This window comes from Mirounga leonina, unplaced genomic scaffold, assembly GCF_011800145.1.
Source record: "Mirounga leonina isolate KUSES-001 unplaced genomic scaffold, KU_Mleo_1.0 Mir_101414, whole genome shotgun sequence".
Taxonomy (NCBI): domain Eukaryota; kingdom Metazoa; phylum Chordata; class Mammalia; order Carnivora; family Phocidae; genus Mirounga; species Mirounga leonina.
Window position 1 is genome coordinate 1013985 of NW_023270121.1, and position 19804 is coordinate 1033788.

The window sequence follows — 19804 nt, forward strand, 5'->3', positions numbered from 1 at the left end:
TTTCCCCAGACCCAAGCACAGAATTACCAATAGACTCTTCCTCAGTCCTTGGTCTGGATTTACTGCTGGCATCAGTCCTCATACTGGCTTCTTCTTCAGTCCAGAACCAACTGCCAACAATGGACTCATCCTCCACTTGAGAACTGTACTTGACACTGGCCCCACCAACTACACTGGACTCTTCTGTAGCCCAGAACCAGTTCCCAATGAGGAACTCCTCCTCGGACTTGGCTTCTTGCTTGGCCCTGACTCTGGCCTTAGTTGTCACCTTTTCCTTTGCCGTTATTCTGGCCCTGGCCTCTTTCTTGGACTTGGGTCTTGACAAGTTATTAGCCTTTTCTCCAGGCCAGAACCAGGACTCTTTTTTGACTACATCTATAGATCCAGACACAAAATCAATGGAAGTTTCTTGCCTGGTCCTGTGCCTGGCCCTGACATTGGCCCCTTTCCTGGCTCTGGGTTTGGACCTGGATTTGGTCTCCTCTCTAGCCCAGAACCAGGACTTCACATTGCCTTCACATTCAGATCCAGAACTGGACTCAGAAACTTCTTTCTTGGACCTAAACCTGGACCTGTTATTGGTCTCTTCCTTGGGCCTGGACCAGAGATTAGTCTTTTCTCTGGCCCAGAGCCAGGATGTCTTAATAGATTCATCCTCAGAGCCAGAACTAGACAAAATGTAAAACTCCCGATTGATGTTGGGCCTAGACATGGCCTCTTCTCTGGCTATGTGCCTGGATCTGGCACTGGCCTTTACCCTGCCTCTAGGATGAAACTTTGTACTGACCTCTTCTCCACTCCAGAACCAGGAACTCAGAGAGGATCTGTCCACCCATCTGAAATCACACTTCTGAGGGATCTCTTGTTTGGACGTAGGCCTGGGGCACCACAGGGACCCCACATTGGTCTTCTCCTCTGACCCAAACAAAGGCCGTTTTCCTGATTGGAATTTGACCCTGGTGCCAGAAAAGGACTCAGTGTCCTGACTGATCAGTTCCCTATCCATAGATAAGATCTTAGATTTAGCAGCTGACCCAGACTCAGTACTAACCAGTGGCCAGGCTATGGTATTGGTCTGGGACACTCCCTCTGTCTTCAACATTGCTTTACCATCAAACTCAGTCTGGGCCCATGAATGGGCTTTATCTGTGGGCCCTGACCCAGGGATTGCTTTGGCCTCATTCTTAGGATGCACCACACCTACTGCCATGGGTTCAGCTTTGGGCCTTGCACCACCTACTGCCATGGCATCAGATTTAGGCCTTGCCCCAGGCATTACCTGTGCCTGGGTCCTAACCTTGGGTCTGACCACCAACAGGACTTCATTCTCTCTTTCAGCCCCACCCCCAACCTCTTCTCCAGCCTTCTTTTCAGGCTTTGCCTGGGCAGCAGGTTCAATCTCAGCCCCAGTCATGGTACAAGTTACAGAGGAGGCCCAGTTAAGTAACCTTACCCCAGTCTCAGCCTCTACCACAGACCTCTCAGTTTTGTATCTTCACACTCTGATCTTTCAGTGATTCAGGTGGTAGAGCTGGAAACAAATGTTAGAGTCAATCACTAGTCCATCAGTCAATCAACCTCCTTCCGAAGCCTAGCCTCGGTCAGTATCACAGACAAAGTGCAGAAGAGGCCCAACCAAGGTGGGGGACGATGGATGTTCCTGGGTGGGTGCAGACCTGTTGAGGGTGGTGGTCAGCAGCAATTCCAACACCACCAGAGTTGCCACTGGAGGTGGATCTAAGGAAAGAGAATGACATGGGGCTTTGAATCTCTTCTAATTGTGTTGCTCCATGCAGAGATTCACACAGAGACTGGACTTTGAATGTTTAGTGGGACAGTTGGACTAGTTAGAAAGTCTTCTGTCACCCTCATTTCACCCATGTTTTACCCCAGAATTTGCCACATTACTTTGCCTGATACAAAACAGGTATGAAACTGGTAAGTGTTGGCAATGGGAGAGGTTTAGGAGCCCCAGAGTACCATAATCACTCTTGGGCCAGTGTTGATTTCCACTTGCCCATCCAAAGTTGGACCCACTCTCATACCAACCTATACAGATGTGGTGTGATTTCCCCCTCCTTTCCTTGATTCCAGTGTTGTCAAACCCTAAAGCAGCCTGGAGGCTGTCCTAGGAATAAGTAAAAATAAAGGAGACAATGGAGCCTGACTGCTAGATAGATAAGAGGGTACACTGACCTCTGATGCAAATATCTCTCTTACCATAAGAATTCCATTTGTCTGTTTCCTGTCTCCTTATCCCTGCTCTCAGGTCTTCTCCTTCCCTTCAGAGCCAATCCACACCTACCCCAGTATTCCTAGTATCTCCTGCAGGAAATGGACAAGGGATGCTGTGGCAGTGTGCAAATCTGGCAGCAAGCAGGAGAGGTGGAGAAGTTCCCAGAACCCATGTGGATCAAAGACACTTGCCATGATCTTACTCTATAGTACTCCCGTGATTTACCCACCTTCACACCAACCTCCAGAGATTTGAACCAGTCTCCTCCTCTCTCCTTCCTTACAGAAGTGAGCAGCCTTAAAGCAGGTCTATGGACAGACACAAAGGCAAAACATTCAGGAAATAATGGTAGCAACTGAGTGCTTGGTGGACTGACCAACACCAAAGAGAAGAGTATCCATATTATCTTCTAACATTTAGGGTCCTGCTGATAGAATATTCTTATTTAATTTAGGCCTTCTGTTTCACGGTTCTGGATAACAACTCTTCACAGGACCTCTTCCCATTATTCCCTTCTCCAATTATAAGGATTCACCACTAGGTGTTCACACTCCTTTGTGCTGTACTACAGAAATGGGGGGAAATACACAGCATATTCCAGAACACAGTATGTGCAGTGACTCTTGTAATTATGACTTGTGTCTCACCCTCACCTCCTAGCCCATCTTTTCCTACCACGAATTTTCAGTGGTGAGGAAGGCAAGGGAAGTGCTTAGAAAACTAATACAAAAGGGAATTTTAGAAGGTATTCCTGGACGTCTGACCTGACATGGTCCCAGTCACCCCACCCCGATTCGGGTCTCCACTCAATGGCTGCTGCCCATCGCCCCCTAGCCCCACACACCTCCAGAAATCCAGGCCATTGTCCTGCTCCTCCTTTTTCTCAAGCCTCTCCTCTACAGATACACCCCGCGGGAGGAAACCGCCAGAGCTACTGCGTAGAGAGAAGACTTTGGCATCAACCAGGCAGCTGTGGGAAAGGACAGCGCCCAGGGCCCGGGACCCAACAGGCCCCTATCCAGAATCAGGGCCCGGAGTAGCCGACGCCACCGGCCACCCGCTCCCCGCCAGCTGGGCACAGAGCTCGGACGCCATCTCCCCCCCCCGCCCCCCGCCCCGGCGGCCTCCCTGGGCGCCCCCCACCCCAGCTCCCACTCCGCCATTTCTTCCGCAGCAGCCTCCCCCCACAGCTCTCTCCCGGCACGGGCACCGTCGACGGCGGGTCGCGGGCGCCTGGAAAGCTGGCCGCGGAGTGGCGGGCGCAGTTCGCCTCCAGAGGATCCGCGGGAGCCTCTCCGGCCAGCCGCGGTGCCCTGGGCCCGGCCCGCGCCAGTCGCCGCCTCTCCTCGCCAGGGGTCCCGCGGCGCGGCGCACCTCTCTGAGGGACCAGCTCAGGGACCGGGTCGCCTCCTCCTGGCCAGGCTGCCAGGGTCTGGGGTCCGGGAAGGCTGGAAGCCGGGCGACAGTGGGGGTCCCCCCGCCTCCCCCCACGACACCCCCGCTTGCCTTCACAGGCTCAAGGTGCAGGTCGTTGGCCTCCCCCCTTCTCTCGGCGCTCTTCACTCGGATTCCCACCGCCTTGCGTGCGGCCAGAATCGCAAAGAGGTGTCCCGCCCCCCGCGCCGCTGCGCCAAACTGGGCAGGGGCTGCGCAGGATGCGGCACGAAGCGCTCGCGGCGAGGGTGTCGGGAAGGGGGGCGGAGGGATACGGCACGAATGGGCTCGACGCCCCCTCCCCGGCCCACCCTAGTTCCGACCCAGAGGGGGCGGGGCCGGGAGGAGCCCCAGCCTAAGGGGCGGGCTCACAGCAGCGCGCCTCTGCGGACCTGCGCGGCGACCACCCCTCATTGCTGGCCCTGCAACCCGTGGGACCCCGCGAGGGTTGGCGGTGGGGGCTAGGACCCAGAGGTCGGGGGCGGCGGGGCGGGGAAGGTGCGCTGCCGGCAGCAGCGGATGGATATCAGTCGCCCCTCGGTGTGTGAGAGGCCCCCGACTGTTCAGTGTCTGTCCACCTCCCTCTCCCCCGTTCTGTCCACCATCCTAACTGGAGGCCGGTGGGCCAGGGCCTGTCAGGACAGCAGGCTGCGAGGGGAAAGGCGACCTAGGGCCACACTGCCCCGGAGGTTCTGGGGTGCGTGGCCGTCCCACGTTCTTCCTTCACTGCTTCGCGGGGCCACCGAAGGGAGGAAGGTGGGAGGGGGCCCCCACGGAGGCCTCACCACTGCGCCTTTTCTAAAGGAAGGCAGACCTACACCCCTACCCCGAGAAAACCAACCACTGCTCTGCCTCCATTCTTTCTGCCACACTGCTGTTTTCCCCCCATTCAAACTGGCAACATGCTTTTGCCATTTCGCAGTCCCCACAGTTGCCCACAGAGGGCCTTTTTTCGCCAGGCACGACCCACACTGGGTCCTGGGATATTTCCTGTCTGTTGCCCCCATGGCCAGGGGTCGGGCTGGTCCTGGCTCTTCTTCAACTGCCCTGTCTATCAAGTCTTCTCTTGCAGTCACATCCAAGCTCTCATGATCTTTGGCCGTGTGGAAATGTGGCAGGGAGTAGAACCAGCTTGGATCTCAGCCACTTGCCATACATACCTGTCTAGTTTCCCCAGACATTCTTTGGAGGAAGACCCCATCATGTACCTACTTCCCAAGACAGCACCTGGTGGTTTTTGAATCCTCTGATTCCTTTACCCCTACATCCTTCCTCTAGTCTTGAGCCCTTCCTTTCTGTGCTCCATGGGGCAAACAGAGCAACGTGTTTAAGCACGACTGTGGTTGAGCACCAACCTGCTGGTGCCCATTTTAAACCCAACTAAATGCCGCTTTCACTGTGATAGGCTGAATAAAGGTCCCTCAATGATGTCCACATCCTATTCTCCAGAACCTGTAAATATGTGATGTTACAGGGCAAAGGAGAAGTAAGATTGCTGACCGAATTAAGATTGCTCATCAGCTGAATTTAAAATAAAAATATGCTGGGTCTCTTCCCGGCCAATGTAATTACAAAAGTACTTCAAATGTGGAAGAAGTAGGCAGGAGAGTCAGTGTCACATCAAAGTAGCATGGGAAAGACTGGATAGGCCATTGCTGGCTTTGAAGATGAAACAAAGCCAGGGCCCAAGGAATGCAGGCAGCTTCCAGAAGCTGGAATAGGCAAGAAAAGCAGATTCTCCCTAGGATCCCTCAGAGAATTGAAGCCTGACCATCACCTTCATTTCAGACCAATGAGGTCCTTTTTGTATTCCCAACATCCAGGGCTGTAAGCTAATACATTTGTGTTATTTTGAGTCGCCAACAATGTGGTAATGTGTTACAGCAGCAGTAGGAACTAAATTTACTCACCATCTTGACTTGAAAGTCCATCCCCCTTGACTTACTTTACTTGGCCTTCAACCCCTGGGAAGATCAATTCCGGGGGCTCATCTCTGACCCCTATAACCACCTTCTCCAGCAATCCCCCGTCTCTGTTTTCTAAAGAACAGAGACTTTTGCAATGGCCTTTGAGGTTCATCTTGGACAAAGTCCCCATTTGCTGAAAATCACTGATGGTTTTGAGGATGAAAAAGGAACTATAATTTTACCATGAATTTTCATATATTTTCATTTCAGCTTTTATTTGTTTTTAAACATTTGTTATAACTATGCAATATTTAGGTGATAAAAAACCATCTGGAGATGATTCTATACAGTATCTGGACTGACAGTGGATGTCAGTTATCAGAGGAGGGCTGCTTTTACTGTGCTGTTTAAATGGCTTTAGCTGAACTGTGGATCACTTTTTTCTTTATTCCACAGCATACTATCTTGGGTGAATGCCAGGCTTGAAGAAGGGAGTCTGAGCTCTGCTGGGATCTGTGGGTGTGTGCGAATCTCCTTGCCTCCCTGAACTGTTCTTTCACTTTCTTAAAGTCTCTGGTGCCTTTCATTCATTCAAGAAATACACATGAATACCTTCTTTATCCTAGGCACTGGAGATATGGTAGAAACACAAATGAAAGAAATCTCTGTTCTTGTGGAAGCTACATTTACTTGTAGTTTCTTCCTTATTCAAATTCTTATCCTAGAATTTTATGGTCATACCAGCATAATGTTGTCTGGTAATTCTCAAGGTGATCCAGTATTGAATCCAAGATATTTACTGACAGGGGAGTGGCCCTACCACAAGTTGAGAGAGTACACTATGAAAATTTGAAATTTTGTTGGACAATTTGTTCTCAATTCATTTACTGAACAGGCCCTATGGCTGTTTAATAGTTATTAAACTGAGAAAAGTCCTCTTTTAAGCTCTGCACGTGTTAGCACTTTATGTGTATATATCATATTACTTAAATGTCATCTTTAATATCGGAGAGCATATAAAGGATTGAAACAGGATGCTGACCTATGTCTTTGTGGCTGCTAAGTAAGTCTATTTACTTCCTTCTAAAATGGATTCTGGTCTGATTACAACAGCCATAGTTTCACTCCCCAGTGTCTCCACTAGCACCTGTATAACACTGACTAGCCTCTGAAATCTAAATTTCTGTAGTGTAAGTACTTGCCATTGAACTTTTGATTGCCAAGGCATCCACTTCAAAAGACATCCATTATACTATATATAGAAAACTCTAAATAGTCCAGCAAGAATGGTTAGAACTGATAAAGAAATTCAGTAAAGTCAAAGGATACAAAATCAATGTATGGAAATCTTGCATTACTATATAGCAATAATGAAGCAGCAGAAAGAGAAATTGTGAAAACAATCCCATTTACAATTGTACCAAAATAATAAGATACCCAGGAATAAACCTAACCAAAGATGTGAAAGACCTTTACTCTGAAAACTGTAAAACACTGATGAAAGAAGTTGAAGACAACATGAAGAAATGGAAAGAAATTCCATGCTCATGGATTGGAAGAACAAATATTGTTAAAATGTCTATACTACCCAAAGCAATCTACACATTTAATGCAATCCTTACCAAAATACAACAGTAATCTTCACAGAACTAGAACAAACAATTCTAAAATTTGTATGTAACCATAAAAGACCCCAAATATCCAAAGCAACCTTGAAAAGGAAAAGCAAAGCTGGAGGCCTCATAATTCTGGACTTCAAGTTATATTACAAAGCTATAGTAGTCAAAACAGTATGACAAATAGACACATAGAGCAATAGAACAGAATAGAAAACCCAGAAATAAACCCATAACTATATGGTCAATTAATCTTCAACAAAAGAGGCAAGATTATCCAGTGGGAAAAAGATAGTGTTTTCAAAAAATGGTGTTGGGAAAACTGGACAGCAACATGCAAAAGATAGAAACTGGATCATTTCCTTTCATCATATATAAAAATAAGTCCAAAATGGATTAAAGACCTAAATGTGAGACCCGAAACCATAAAAATCCTAGAAGGGAACACAGGTAGTAGCTTCTCTGACATCGGCCATAACAAGTTTTTTCTAGCTAGGTCTCCTGAGGCAAGAGAAACAAAAGCAAAAATAAACTATTGGGACTACATCAACATAAAAGGTTCTGCACAGCAAAGGAAACAATCAACAAAACAGAATGGGAGAATACATTTGCAAATGACATATCCAATAATGGGTTAGTATCCAAAATAGATAAAGAACTGATACCACTCAACATCTAAAAAACAAAAAATCAATTAAAAAATGGGCAGAAGACATGAAAGGATGTAGAGAGCAAAATGGAGTCTCTCATGTTAAGCAGGAGTCTGTGTTAAGCAAGGGCCTGTGTCAAGCAATGATGCAAGTAGTTAAAGATACTGCAGCCACAAGATATTGCTGGGATCAGCATCAGCTGACACCCCAGAACTGATAACAAACAGAACCAGAGGAGGTCTGCAGGGGCCCAAGACCGATTCAATCCCTTTAAAAAAGGTAGGATTTTTGCAGCAAAATGTCAGACTCTTTAGACATGACCCCTCTATGTCTGACCACTTAAAAAAGGCAATTGCCACCAAAGTCTCTGCCCAAATGATCTCTGAACAGAACTGAGATCCTTCATTGCTTGAACATCAGAAGCAGTTAGTGCCAAGAGCTGACCTGGACTGGACCAAGACCTTATCTCAACTGCACACCCACAGACTGACTTCGTGTTTGGTTCATTAAGTTCCTACACCCTTCTGTTATCTTGTTGTGTGGTTTGTCTTCTGTTCTGCTCTGTGTGCTATTTAAGAAGCCAAGTTTAATCACATGGTGAAATGTCACTGAGTTTAGAATCTGGAACCTGCTTTATAATTGTGATTAACTTTGTCTTATGATTGAATAAAACTGACATTGTGGAAAGACATAAATTGTGTGCGCCTTCATAGTGTGCTCATCATAACAGACATTTTCCCAAAAAGACATCCAGATGGCCAACAGACACATGAAACACGCTCAACATCACTCATCATCAGGGAAATGTAAATCAAAACTACAATGAGATTTCACTTCACACCTGTCAAAATGGCTAAAATCAACAACGGAAGAAACAACAAGCGTTGGCGAGGATGTGAAGAAAAAGGAACCCTCTGTATTGTTGGCAGGAATGCAAACTGGTTCAGCCACTGTGGAAAACAGTATGGAAGTTCCTCAAAAAGTTAAAAATACAACTACCCTACAATCCAGCAGTCTCACTACTGGGTATTTACCCAAAGAATACAAAAACACCAATTTGTAGGGATACATGCACCCCTATGTTTATAGCAGCATTATTTACAATAGCCAAAATATGGAAGCAGCCCAAATATCCACCAGTTGATGAATGGATAGAGAAAATGTGGTATATATACAATGTAATATTATTCAGCCATAAAAAGATTGAAATCTTGCCATTTGCAATGACATGAATGGAGATAGAGTATAATGTTAAGCAAAATAACTCAATAAGAGAAATACCATATGATTTCACTCATAGGTGGAATTTTAGAAACAAAACAAATGAGCAAAGGAAATAAAAAGAGAGAGAAAGACAAACCAAGAAACAGACTCTTAATTATAGAGAAAAAACTGATGGTTACCAGAGGAGAAGTGGGTAGGAAGATGGGTTAGATAGGTGATGGGGATTAAGGAGTGCACTTGTGATGAGCACTGGGTGGTGTATGGAATTCTTGAATCACTAAATTGTACACCTGAAACTAATATAACACTGTATGTTAACTAACTGGAATTAAAATAAAAACTTAAAAAAAGACATCCATCTTGAATAGACACGTGAGTCGGTGTATGACCCACTCCCAGATAAGGAACTTGGCCACCCCCATCCATGAAGTTACCTTTCAAAAATGCCCTACTGAGCCCTTGATTCATCCTGCTTTTTCCTTCCCAGCCCTAATTCCCACTCTCATGCCTTAAATTAGCCATAAGGAGTGTACTTGTGGAACCCTAGGCTCCTCATCCTCAGAGCCTAATAAAGGAAGAGTCCTAGGTCTGTTCTCCCTCCCACCCCCCACCATATGCTTGGGTCCTATGGAACAACTTTAGAATAAAATAATCCTCCAAGCATTAAGCCAGGGATACAGAAGAAGCTGTGCCCCCAGTCCCACCCCCATCTTCCACATACACACATGTGAACTTTCTAACTAGCATATCCCTTACTTGTGCCGGTCAAATGATTTCCTCTTGTCTCTCTCAATCATTGGAATCATGGACCTGCTTTTTGCCCATTTAAGTTAATTTGCCTTTCTTCTGTCCTTCATGTGCCTCAGGCAAACGTTCCTTCTGGGATCTCCTTTTTGTCTAAGATTGAGCCAAAATCTGTGCATTCTTAGAATTTATCCATTCTCCTATCCCTGAGTTTCAGGAGCTTTACACAGGAACTCAAGTCCCTTGCATTAGGACCAAGCAAGCTGGGTTGGATTCTTGTGAAGTATCTGGTGAAATTGGCTCAAGAGGCTTACAAGCCTCAGGGAAAGATCTCAGCCTGTGTCCACTACTTGAGACAAGGCACATCTAGAAAACTTGTGGGGAGGCCTGACCCAAGAATATTTTCAGGTCACATTTGGAGTGGGTTCTGCCTTAAGAGAATTTATCTTGAGGGAAAACAGAGCCAGGCACAATGACCTCAGTCCAGAAACAACATCTTGTCATTAGGGGAGTATAGCTATTTTAATGGCCACACTGGGATTAGGACTTCTATTTTTGCCTGGTCTAGCAGATGCCCTCAACTATATGTCTGTTACAACAAAGGCAGGTAAAACAAAACAAAACAAAAACAAAAACAACAACAACAAAAAGCAGGTTATCCCAGAAAGAACTGTTGCAGATCCATTCTGTAACACTCTGGTGTGCAGATCCCATTTATAAAGTGTAACATAAAGAGGGGAAAATATATTCCTCTACAACATGGATTTAAAGTTTAGAGTAGTACTCAGCTCTGACATCATGAAGACTCTGAGATAAGAAAATTAGAGGGAGCATTGGAGGGACTTAAGTGTTTGTGACAGTAAAGCTTAATGTGGCAACAACACCTGGAAAAATCATGTAAAAAGCATCAAAATTCAGGACATAGGAAATACCCCTTGAGGATTTCTAGAATTAAAGGGGCTGGTAAGGTTAGGTTATTAACTTCGAAGGGATAAGAAATCCTGAATTTCCACAATGTCAGCAAATACTAACAGTTAACTGAATGTCAAATTACTTTTTAAAATAGAAAAAAATATATAAGTCCATAGTACATTTTGTATGTTTTTCATTTCCTAACCATCATTTATTGCCTCACTATGACAGGGCATCATCGATGTCTGCTTCCAGACAGCAAAAATGGGGGGAGAGGGGAAGAGTAGAGGTAGTCTACACACTTCTCAAAATCCTTGGTCAAGAAATGCTTACATTTCCACTCACATTCAATTGACTGGAATTCAATCACCATTTATTTAAAATACTGTCTGTTCACAAGCCGGGACAACTAGATATCCACATGCAGAAGAATAAAGTTGTCTCAGCAGACCAGGAATACAGCAAAACTTCCTTGACTTGATAAAGAACATTTACAAAAACCCTATAGCTAACATCATACTTAATAGTGAAAAACTTAGATCAGGAAAAAGCCAAGGATGTCCCTTCTCACCACTCCTTTTCAACATTGTACTGGAATTCCCAGTTAATGCATTAAGACCATGAAAGAATATAAAAGGAATACAAATTGGGAAGAAGAAATATAACTGCCTTTATTTGCAGGTGATATGATTGTCTATATAGAAAACCTGAAAGAATAGACAAAAACAATCTTGGAAGTAATAGGTGATACTAGCAAGGTTTGAGGATAGGGTTAATATACAAAAGTCAATTGCTTTCCTATATACCAGCAATGAACAAGTGAAGCTTGAAATTAAAAACAACAATACCTTTTATATTAGCACTCCAAAAAGGGACGTACATAGGTATAAATCTAACAAGTATGTACAAGATCTATATGAGGAAAACTACAAAACTCTGATGAATGAAATCTCAGAAGAACTAATAAATGGAGAGATATTCCATGTTCATGGATAGGAAGACTCAAGATGTCAGTCCTTCCCAACCAGGTCTATAGATTCAATGCAATCCCAATCCAAATCCCAGCAAGTTATTTTATGGATATTGACAAGCTGATACTAAAGTTTATATGAAGAGGCAAAAGACCCAAAATAGCTAACTCAATATTGAAGGAGAAGAACAGAGTCAGAGGACTGATATTACCTGACTTTAAGACTTATTATAAAGTTACAGTAATCAAGATGGTGTGATATTGACAAAAGATTGGACAAATAGATCAATGGAACAGAATAAAAAGTCCAGAAATGTACAGACATACAGTCAATCTTTGACAAAGGGGCAAAGGCATATGATGGAGCAAAGATAGTCTTTTCAACAGATGGTGCTGGAAGAAATGAACATGCACATGCAAGAAACTGAATTTAGGGGCGCCTGGGTTGCTCAGTCGTTGGGCGTCTGCCTTTGGCTCAGGTCATGATCCCGGGTTCCTGGGATCGAGCCCTGCATCGGGCTCCCTGCTCTGCAGGAAGCCTGCTCCTCCCTCTTCTACTCCCCCTGCTTGTGTTCCCTCTCTCGCTGTGTCTCTCTCTGTCAAGTGGATAAATGGAGTCTTTGAAAAAAAAAAGAAAAGAAACTGAATTTAGACACATATCTCACACCCTTCCAAAATTAATTCGAAATGATCACAGAGCTAACTATAAAAAGGAAAACTATAAAACTCCTAGAATATAGGAAAAAATTTGATGACCTTAAGTGTAATGATGACTTTTTAAAACAGTTTTATTGAGATATAACTGACATATTAAAAACTGCACATATTTAATATACACAGTTTGGTTAGTTTGAACATATGCATACACCCGTGAAACCATCATCACAAAGTAATAACATATTTATTTCCTCCAAAAGTTTACTTGTGCCCTGTTGTTGTTGTTGTTGTTGTTATTGTAGTTATAAGAATACATAACACAAGATCTACCTTCTTAACTAAATTTTAAGTGCACAATACTGTATCGTTAATTATAGGCATTATGTTGGACCATTCTCTAGGACATATTCATCTTGCACAATTGAAGCTTTCACATCCTCAACAACTCCCCATTTCTCCCTCCCCCCAACCCCTGGCAACCACCACTCTATTCTCTGCATCTATGAGTTTGACAATTTTAGATATCACATATATGTGGAATCTATCCCAGTCATGATCTGGAATCATGTGGTATTTGTCCTTCTGTGACTGCCTTATTTCACTTAGCACAATGTCCTACAGGTTCACCCATGTTGTCACAAATGGCAGGATTTCCTTCTCTTTTAAGGCTTAATAATATTCAATTCTAGGTATACTGTATTTTCTTTATTATCCATTTGTCAATGGACATTTGGGTTGTTTCCATATCTTGGATATTGTGAATAATGCTGCAGTGAGTAAGAGAACAGAAATCCTTTTGAGATCTTGATTTCAATGTTTTTTGATGTATACCCAGATGTGGAATTGCTAGATGATATGGTAGTTATATATATATATATATGTATTTATGTATGTATGTATCTATGTATTTACTCATGTGTGTATGTTTTAGGAACATCCATACAGTATTCTATAGTGGCTGCACCATTTTACATTGCCACCAATGATGTGTAAGTATTCCAATTTCTTCAAATCCTTGCTAATTGATTACCACTTGTGACTTTTTTTTTTATAATAGCCATCCTAACAGGTATGAGGTAATATCTCATTTTCGTTTTGATTTGCATTTCCCTGGTGGTTAGTGATGTTGGGCACCTATTCATATAAATGTATGCCATTTGTATGTCTTTTTTAAAATTTTTTAAATTCTTTATTTAAATTCAATTTAGTTGACATATATTATTAGTTTCAGGGGTAGAATTTAGTGATTCATCAGTTGCATGTAACACCCAGTGCTCATTACATTGAGTGCCCTCCTTAATGCTCATCACCCAATTATTGCTTTCCCCCACCTACCTCCCCTCCAGCAACCCTCAGTTTGTTTCCTAAAATTCAGCATCTCCTATGGTTTGCCTCCCTCTCAGTTTTCATCTTGTTTTATTTTTCCTCCCCTTCCCCTATGTTCATCTGTTTTGTTTCTTAAAGTCTACATATGAGTGAAATCATATGGTATTTGTCTTTCTCTTACTGACTTATTTTGCTTAGCATAATACCCTCTAGTTCTATCCACAACATTGCAAATGGCAAGCTTTCATCTTCTTTATCCATTTATCTGTTGATGGACATCTGGGCTCTTTCCATATTTTGGCTATTGTGGACATTGCTGCTACAAACTTTGGGATGCATGTGCCCCCTTTGAATCACTATGTTTGTATCCTTCAGATAAATACCTAGTAGTGCAATTGCTGGGTCATAGGGTAGCTCTTTTTTTAACGTTCTGAGGAACCTCCATACTGTTTTCCAGAGTGGCTGCACCAGTTTGCATTCCCAACAGTGTAAGAGGGTAGAGAAATGTCTATTCAAGCCCTTTGCCTATTTTTCATTTTTTTTTCTTTTTTCTTTCTTTCTTTCTTTTTTTTTGCTATTGAGTTGTGGGAATTCCTTATATATTTTGGGTATTAGCCCCCTAGATATATGGTTTGTCGACATTTTCTCTCATTCTGTAGTTCGCCTTTTCATTCTGTTATTTCCTTTGTGGTGCATAAGCTTTTTATTTTGATGTAGTGTCATTTGTCTATTCTTGCTTTGTTGCATGTGGCTTTGGTGTTATATCCAAGAAATCACTTCCAAGAACAATATCAAGAAGACTTTCTCCTATGCTTTTGTCTAGGAGTTTTACAGTTTCAGGTCACATGTTTGAAGTCTTTAATCCATCTTGAGTTGATTTTTGTGTATGTTAGGACACTAACATATCTTTTTTGGAGGACACAATTCAACCTATAACAGATGATAAAAATTTTTGAGGGGCGCCTGGGCGGCTCAGTCATTAAACATCTGCCTTTGGCTCAGGTCATGATCCCAGGGTCCTGGGATCAAGCCCCATGTCGGGCTCTCTGCTCAGCGGCAAGCCTGCTTCTCCCTCTCCCACTCCCCCTGCTTGTGTTCCCTCTCTTGCTGTCTTGCTGTCTTTCTCTCTCTCTGTCAAAATAAATAAATACATCCTTAAAAAAATTTTTAAAAAGGGGCACCTGGGTGGCTCAGTCGTTAAGCGTCTGCCTTCGGCTCGGGTCGTGATCCCAGGGTCCTGGGATCAAGCCCCACATCAGGCTCCCTGCTCTGCGGGAAGCCTGCTTCTCCCTCTGCCCTCCCCCTGCTTGTGATCCCTCTCTCACGGTGTTTCTGTCAAATAAATAAAATCTTAAAAAAAAAAATTAAAAAAATAATTTTTGAAATAGTGGTAATGGATATATAACTGTGAATGTAATTAATACCACTTAATTATTCACTTAAAAATGGCTGAATTGGAAAATTTTGTCACATATATTTCACCTTTAATAAAAAAAAAAGATACCACACCTTCTCTTCTCTCCTCAGACCCCAATTACTTCCTATCTCAGCTGATGACCTTGCTTATTCCATTGAAAAAGCAAAAGCAATTTGAATAGAACCTCCACAGACTCCTACCACCATATCTACTCACCACTTGCATCTGTGCCCATAAATTCTACCTTTTCTAATATTCTATGAATGAACTGGCCATGCTCCTATCTTTAAAGTCAGCCTCTACATGTGTCCATTGGATGATGTCCCATCTCTTCTACTCATGGTCATTGTTCCAAAATTTTCTTCTTTCTCTCCTTTATCATAAAAATTTCCCTCTCTAGGGATGCCTGGGTGGCTCAGTTGGTTAAGCATCTGACTTCAGCTCAGGTCATGATCCCAGGATCCTGGGATTGAGCCCCGCATCGGGCTCCTTGCTCAGCAGGAGCCTGCTTCTCCCTCTGCCTGCTGCTCCCCCTGCTTGTGCGTGCTCTCTCTCTCTCTCTGATAAATAAGTAAATAAAATCTTTAAAAAAAATTCTTTTCCCTCTCTAGTGAAACATCCCTATCAACATTCAAACACACTGTACTATCTCCTACCCCATTTCTTTAGCTGCAAAATTCCTCAAAACAGTGGTCTATAGCTACCATATGACACTGTCTCCTCCTTTTTCTTTGTTTTTTTTAAAGATTTTTTTTTTATTTATTTGACAGAGAGACATAGCGAAAGCAGGAACACACTGCTTACTTTTCATCTCCATGTGTATATATAAAAGGCATCTCAAACTCAACATATTCTAACCTGAGCTCCTGAGATTCCCCCTAAAACCTGCTCCTCCCAGTCTTCACCCATCTTAATAAATGATTACTCAGTTGCTCAGCTTCAAAATCATCATTGATCCCTCTTTTTCTCTTACTTTATATTCAATTCATCCACAACATTAATTGGTTCTACCTCCAAAATATATGCCAAAGCTGGACACATATCACCATAAGTGTTTAACACCTTAGTCCAACACCTAACAGCTAACACCTTAGTCCAAGCCACTATCATCTCTTACCTAGACCACTGACTGCTTCCTACCTCCAAATTTTTCTCCGTTTTCATTCTTGTTTCCCTAGGGTCCATTCTCTTCACAGTAGCCAGATTTATCCCTTAAAAACCTAAGTCATATCATGCTGATCCCCTTGTCAAAATCCTCTAATGACTCCCCATAACCTTTAGAATAGTACCCAAACTTCTTTCCATGGCCTACAATATCTCATAAGATCTGGACCCTGGCTACCACTTTACACTCATGTCCAACCATTCTCCCTTTGCTTGCTCCATTTGAGCCACACTGGCCTCCTTGCTATTTCTTGAACAAGCCAAGCATATCCCTACCCAAGGAGCTCTGCATTTGTTGTTCCCACTGCCTATAATGCTTTTCCCTAAGATAGCTTCATGGTCCATTCTCTCATTTCATTCAGGTACTTGCTCAGAGTGAATTTCTCTGATTATCCAATCTAAAACTGTATTCCCCTTTGAATATCCTTTATCCCCATACTTTGTTTTATTTTTCTCCATAGCATTTATCACTATTAAATGTTATATTGCATATTTTATATATTGACTTTATTATCTGTTTCCCTCCATTCTTAAATGTAAGCTCCACGAATATTCTATTCTATATAATCCCAACAACTAGAAATAGTGCCTGCCACATAATAGATTGCTCAATAAATATTGGCTGAATATAAATGCCTCTGGGACCCTGAGGTGTTTTTTGTTGTTGGTTATATAAATCATATCAGTTTACACCATAATTTAAAATCTGGGCAGAGTTATTATGCTTTATGCTTCTATCATTGACCAAATAGACTTAGAAGCACCCCATTAAAAAATCTTTAGACTATTTTGTTGGGAGATAATATTTTGTGCTGGTGAAGGTTTAAGTGTCCCACACAGTGTTTTTCCCCCCTATTCTGCCATGTAAAGCAGGTGGAAAGCTAACACACTGGAACATAATACTAAAAAAAAAAAAGCTGTAGGTTTGGTAAGATTTATACAGTTTGGAATTTTAAAGAAACTTCCACAAAATTCTACCCATTTACCACAAAGACGGGGCTTCTTTTTTCTCAGGCTGATGTATGATGCTGAGCCAATAAATGAAAGTTTGAGGATGTATAGGTTTGCTGGGGCTACCATAATAAAATACTACAGACTGGGTGGCTTAAACAACAGAAATTTATTTTTTCACAGTTCTGGAAGCTGGAAGTCTGAGATCAAGGTGTCAGCAGGTTTGGTTTCTCCTGAGGCCTCTTTCTTGGCTTTCAATGGCCACCTTATTGCTATGTCCTCATATGGTCTTTCCTCTGTGTGCATGCATGTTTGGTGTCTGTGTGTTCAAATTTGCACTTGTTATAAGGGCACTTGTAGAAATGGGTTAGGGCCCAGTCTAATAGCCTCATTTTAACTTAATCACCTCTTTGAATGCCCTGTATCCAAATATAATCATATTCTGAGATACCAGAGGTTAGGGCTTCAACATATGAATTTGGGACAACTTAGTCCATAACAGTGGATTATCATGGAAAAGAGAGTGTCGAACCCCTATCATATTTCCAGGAACTCCACCAAAGGACATGTTTCCAAGTTGTTTTATAGTTCATTGTGAGGTGAAACTTAGAGTGGTCAAATTTAACTTTGTTAAGGAAATCTGGGGAGTTTGACACTCATCTGTTTTTACTTATTATAACATACCTTTTTATGAATTCATGGATGGTGACATGGTGATGACTGAATGTAAGTCTGTCATTATTATAACATACCCTTTTATGAATTCATGGATGGTGACATGGTGATGATTGGATGTAAGTCTGTCAAAGATGTCTATATAATGCTCAAAACCCAAAGTATATGAGTAGCCTGCTTTACCACAGCATTTATTTACCCATCTGGAACTTGCTTTACCTTTTCTGTGACTACTGCCTTTACTGTAAGTAGTGTGGTAGGTTAAATAATGCCCCTCCCCAACAAATATGTCAATGACCTGATCCCTGGAACCTATTAGTATGTTACCTTACATGGCAAAAAGCTACTTTGCTAATGTAACTAAATTAAGGCTCTTGAGATGGGAAGATTAATTATCCTGGATTATGCAGATGACCCAATGTAAGTACAGGATCCTTAAAAGAGGGAGACAAGAAGGTAAAAGATAGAAGACAGAGATGGGGCAATGGAATCAAAGGTTAGAGTGATGCAAGGAAAGGGCCATCAGCCAAGGAATGCAGGCAGACTATAGAAGCTCAAAAAAGGCAAGGAAATGGATTGTCATCTCACAACCTCTAGAAGGAACCAGCCCTGCGGATACCTTCACTTTAGCCCTGTAAGACTAATTTTGGACTTTTTTGACTTATAGAACACTAAGATAATAAAGTCATATTTGTAGTAATTTGTTATAGGAGCAATAAAAAGAAACTCAGTCAAAAACTGTTAGAAGAGACAACATTATATATTGAAAATAAAGGGCCAATTCACTAAGGGGATGTGACAATTATGAACATATGCACAAAACATCAGATTTCCAAAATATATTTTAAAAAATCACAGAATTGACAGGAGAAATGGACAGTTCTATACTAAGATATCAGTAACCCCACTTTCAATAATGGATAGAAAACCAGACAGAAGATCAATAAAGAAATAGAGGACTTGAATAACACTATAGACTAACCGGATCTAATAGACATATACAAAACATGCCATCCAACGATAGCAGAATACACATTTTTCTCAAGTACACATGGAACATTCTCCAGAATAGACCATGTGTTAGACCACAAAACAAATCTTAATATTTTTTAAAAGGATGACATCATACAAAATACCATTTCTGATCACATTGGAATGAAACTAAAGATCAATAATAGAAGAAAATTGGGAACTTCACAAATATGTGAAAATTAAATAATACGCTCTTCAACAACCAACAGGCCAAAGAAGAAATCACAAAGGAAATTAGAAAATAACTGAGGAAATGAAAATTAAAACAAAACATACCAATACCTATGGGATGCAGGAAAAGCAGTGCTATAGTTCTAATTACTTACATTTAAAAAAGAAGAAAGATCTCAAACCAACAACTAAACCATATACCTTAAGGAATTAGAAAAAGAATACCAAATGAAACCCAGAGCCAATAGACGGGAGAAAGTAATAAACATAGAGAATAGAAAAACAACAAAGATTAATGAAACCAAAACTTAGTTCTTCAAAAGATCAACTAATTTGACAAACCTGTGGTTAGATTAACTAAGATAAAAAAACCAGAAGACTCAAATTACTAAAATCAAAAATGAAAATGGAAACCTTACCAATTTCACAGAAATAAAAAGCATTATAAAGGGATACTATGAACAACTGTATACAAAGCAAATTGGATAATCTAGGGGAAATGAACACACTCAAACAAAAAACAAACACAACCTACCAAGACTGAATCATGAAAAAATAGAAAATATGCATAAACCTATGTTTAGTAAAAAGACTAAATCAGTAATCAAAAACCTCTTCCTGGTGATCAAAAATCACCCTGGGCCAGATGCCTTCACTACTGAATTAACAGTAAAAGGAGAATTACAGTAAGCCTTCCCAAATTTTTCCAAAAAAATGG

The 19804-nt window shown here is 42.0% G+C and overlaps 1 protein-coding gene across 1 annotated transcript in view; it reads right to left on the minus strand.

Annotated features, from left to right (window-relative positions):
- LOC118020725 (G-protein coupled receptor-associated sorting protein 1-like) overlaps positions 1-19804 on the minus strand; it is a 40093-nt gene that overhangs the window by 3040 nt on the left and 17249 nt on the right. Inside the window, 5 exon segments of the mRNA XM_035020549.1 lie at position 1; positions 3-1737; positions 2050-2128; positions 2221-2325; positions 2466-2544. The exon segment at position 1 is cut by the window's left edge and continues 3040 nt beyond it. Coding sequence (XP_034876440.1) covers position 1; positions 3-1414 — 1413 coding nt within the window. The 5' untranslated portion in view covers positions 1415-1737; positions 2050-2128; positions 2221-2325; positions 2466-2544.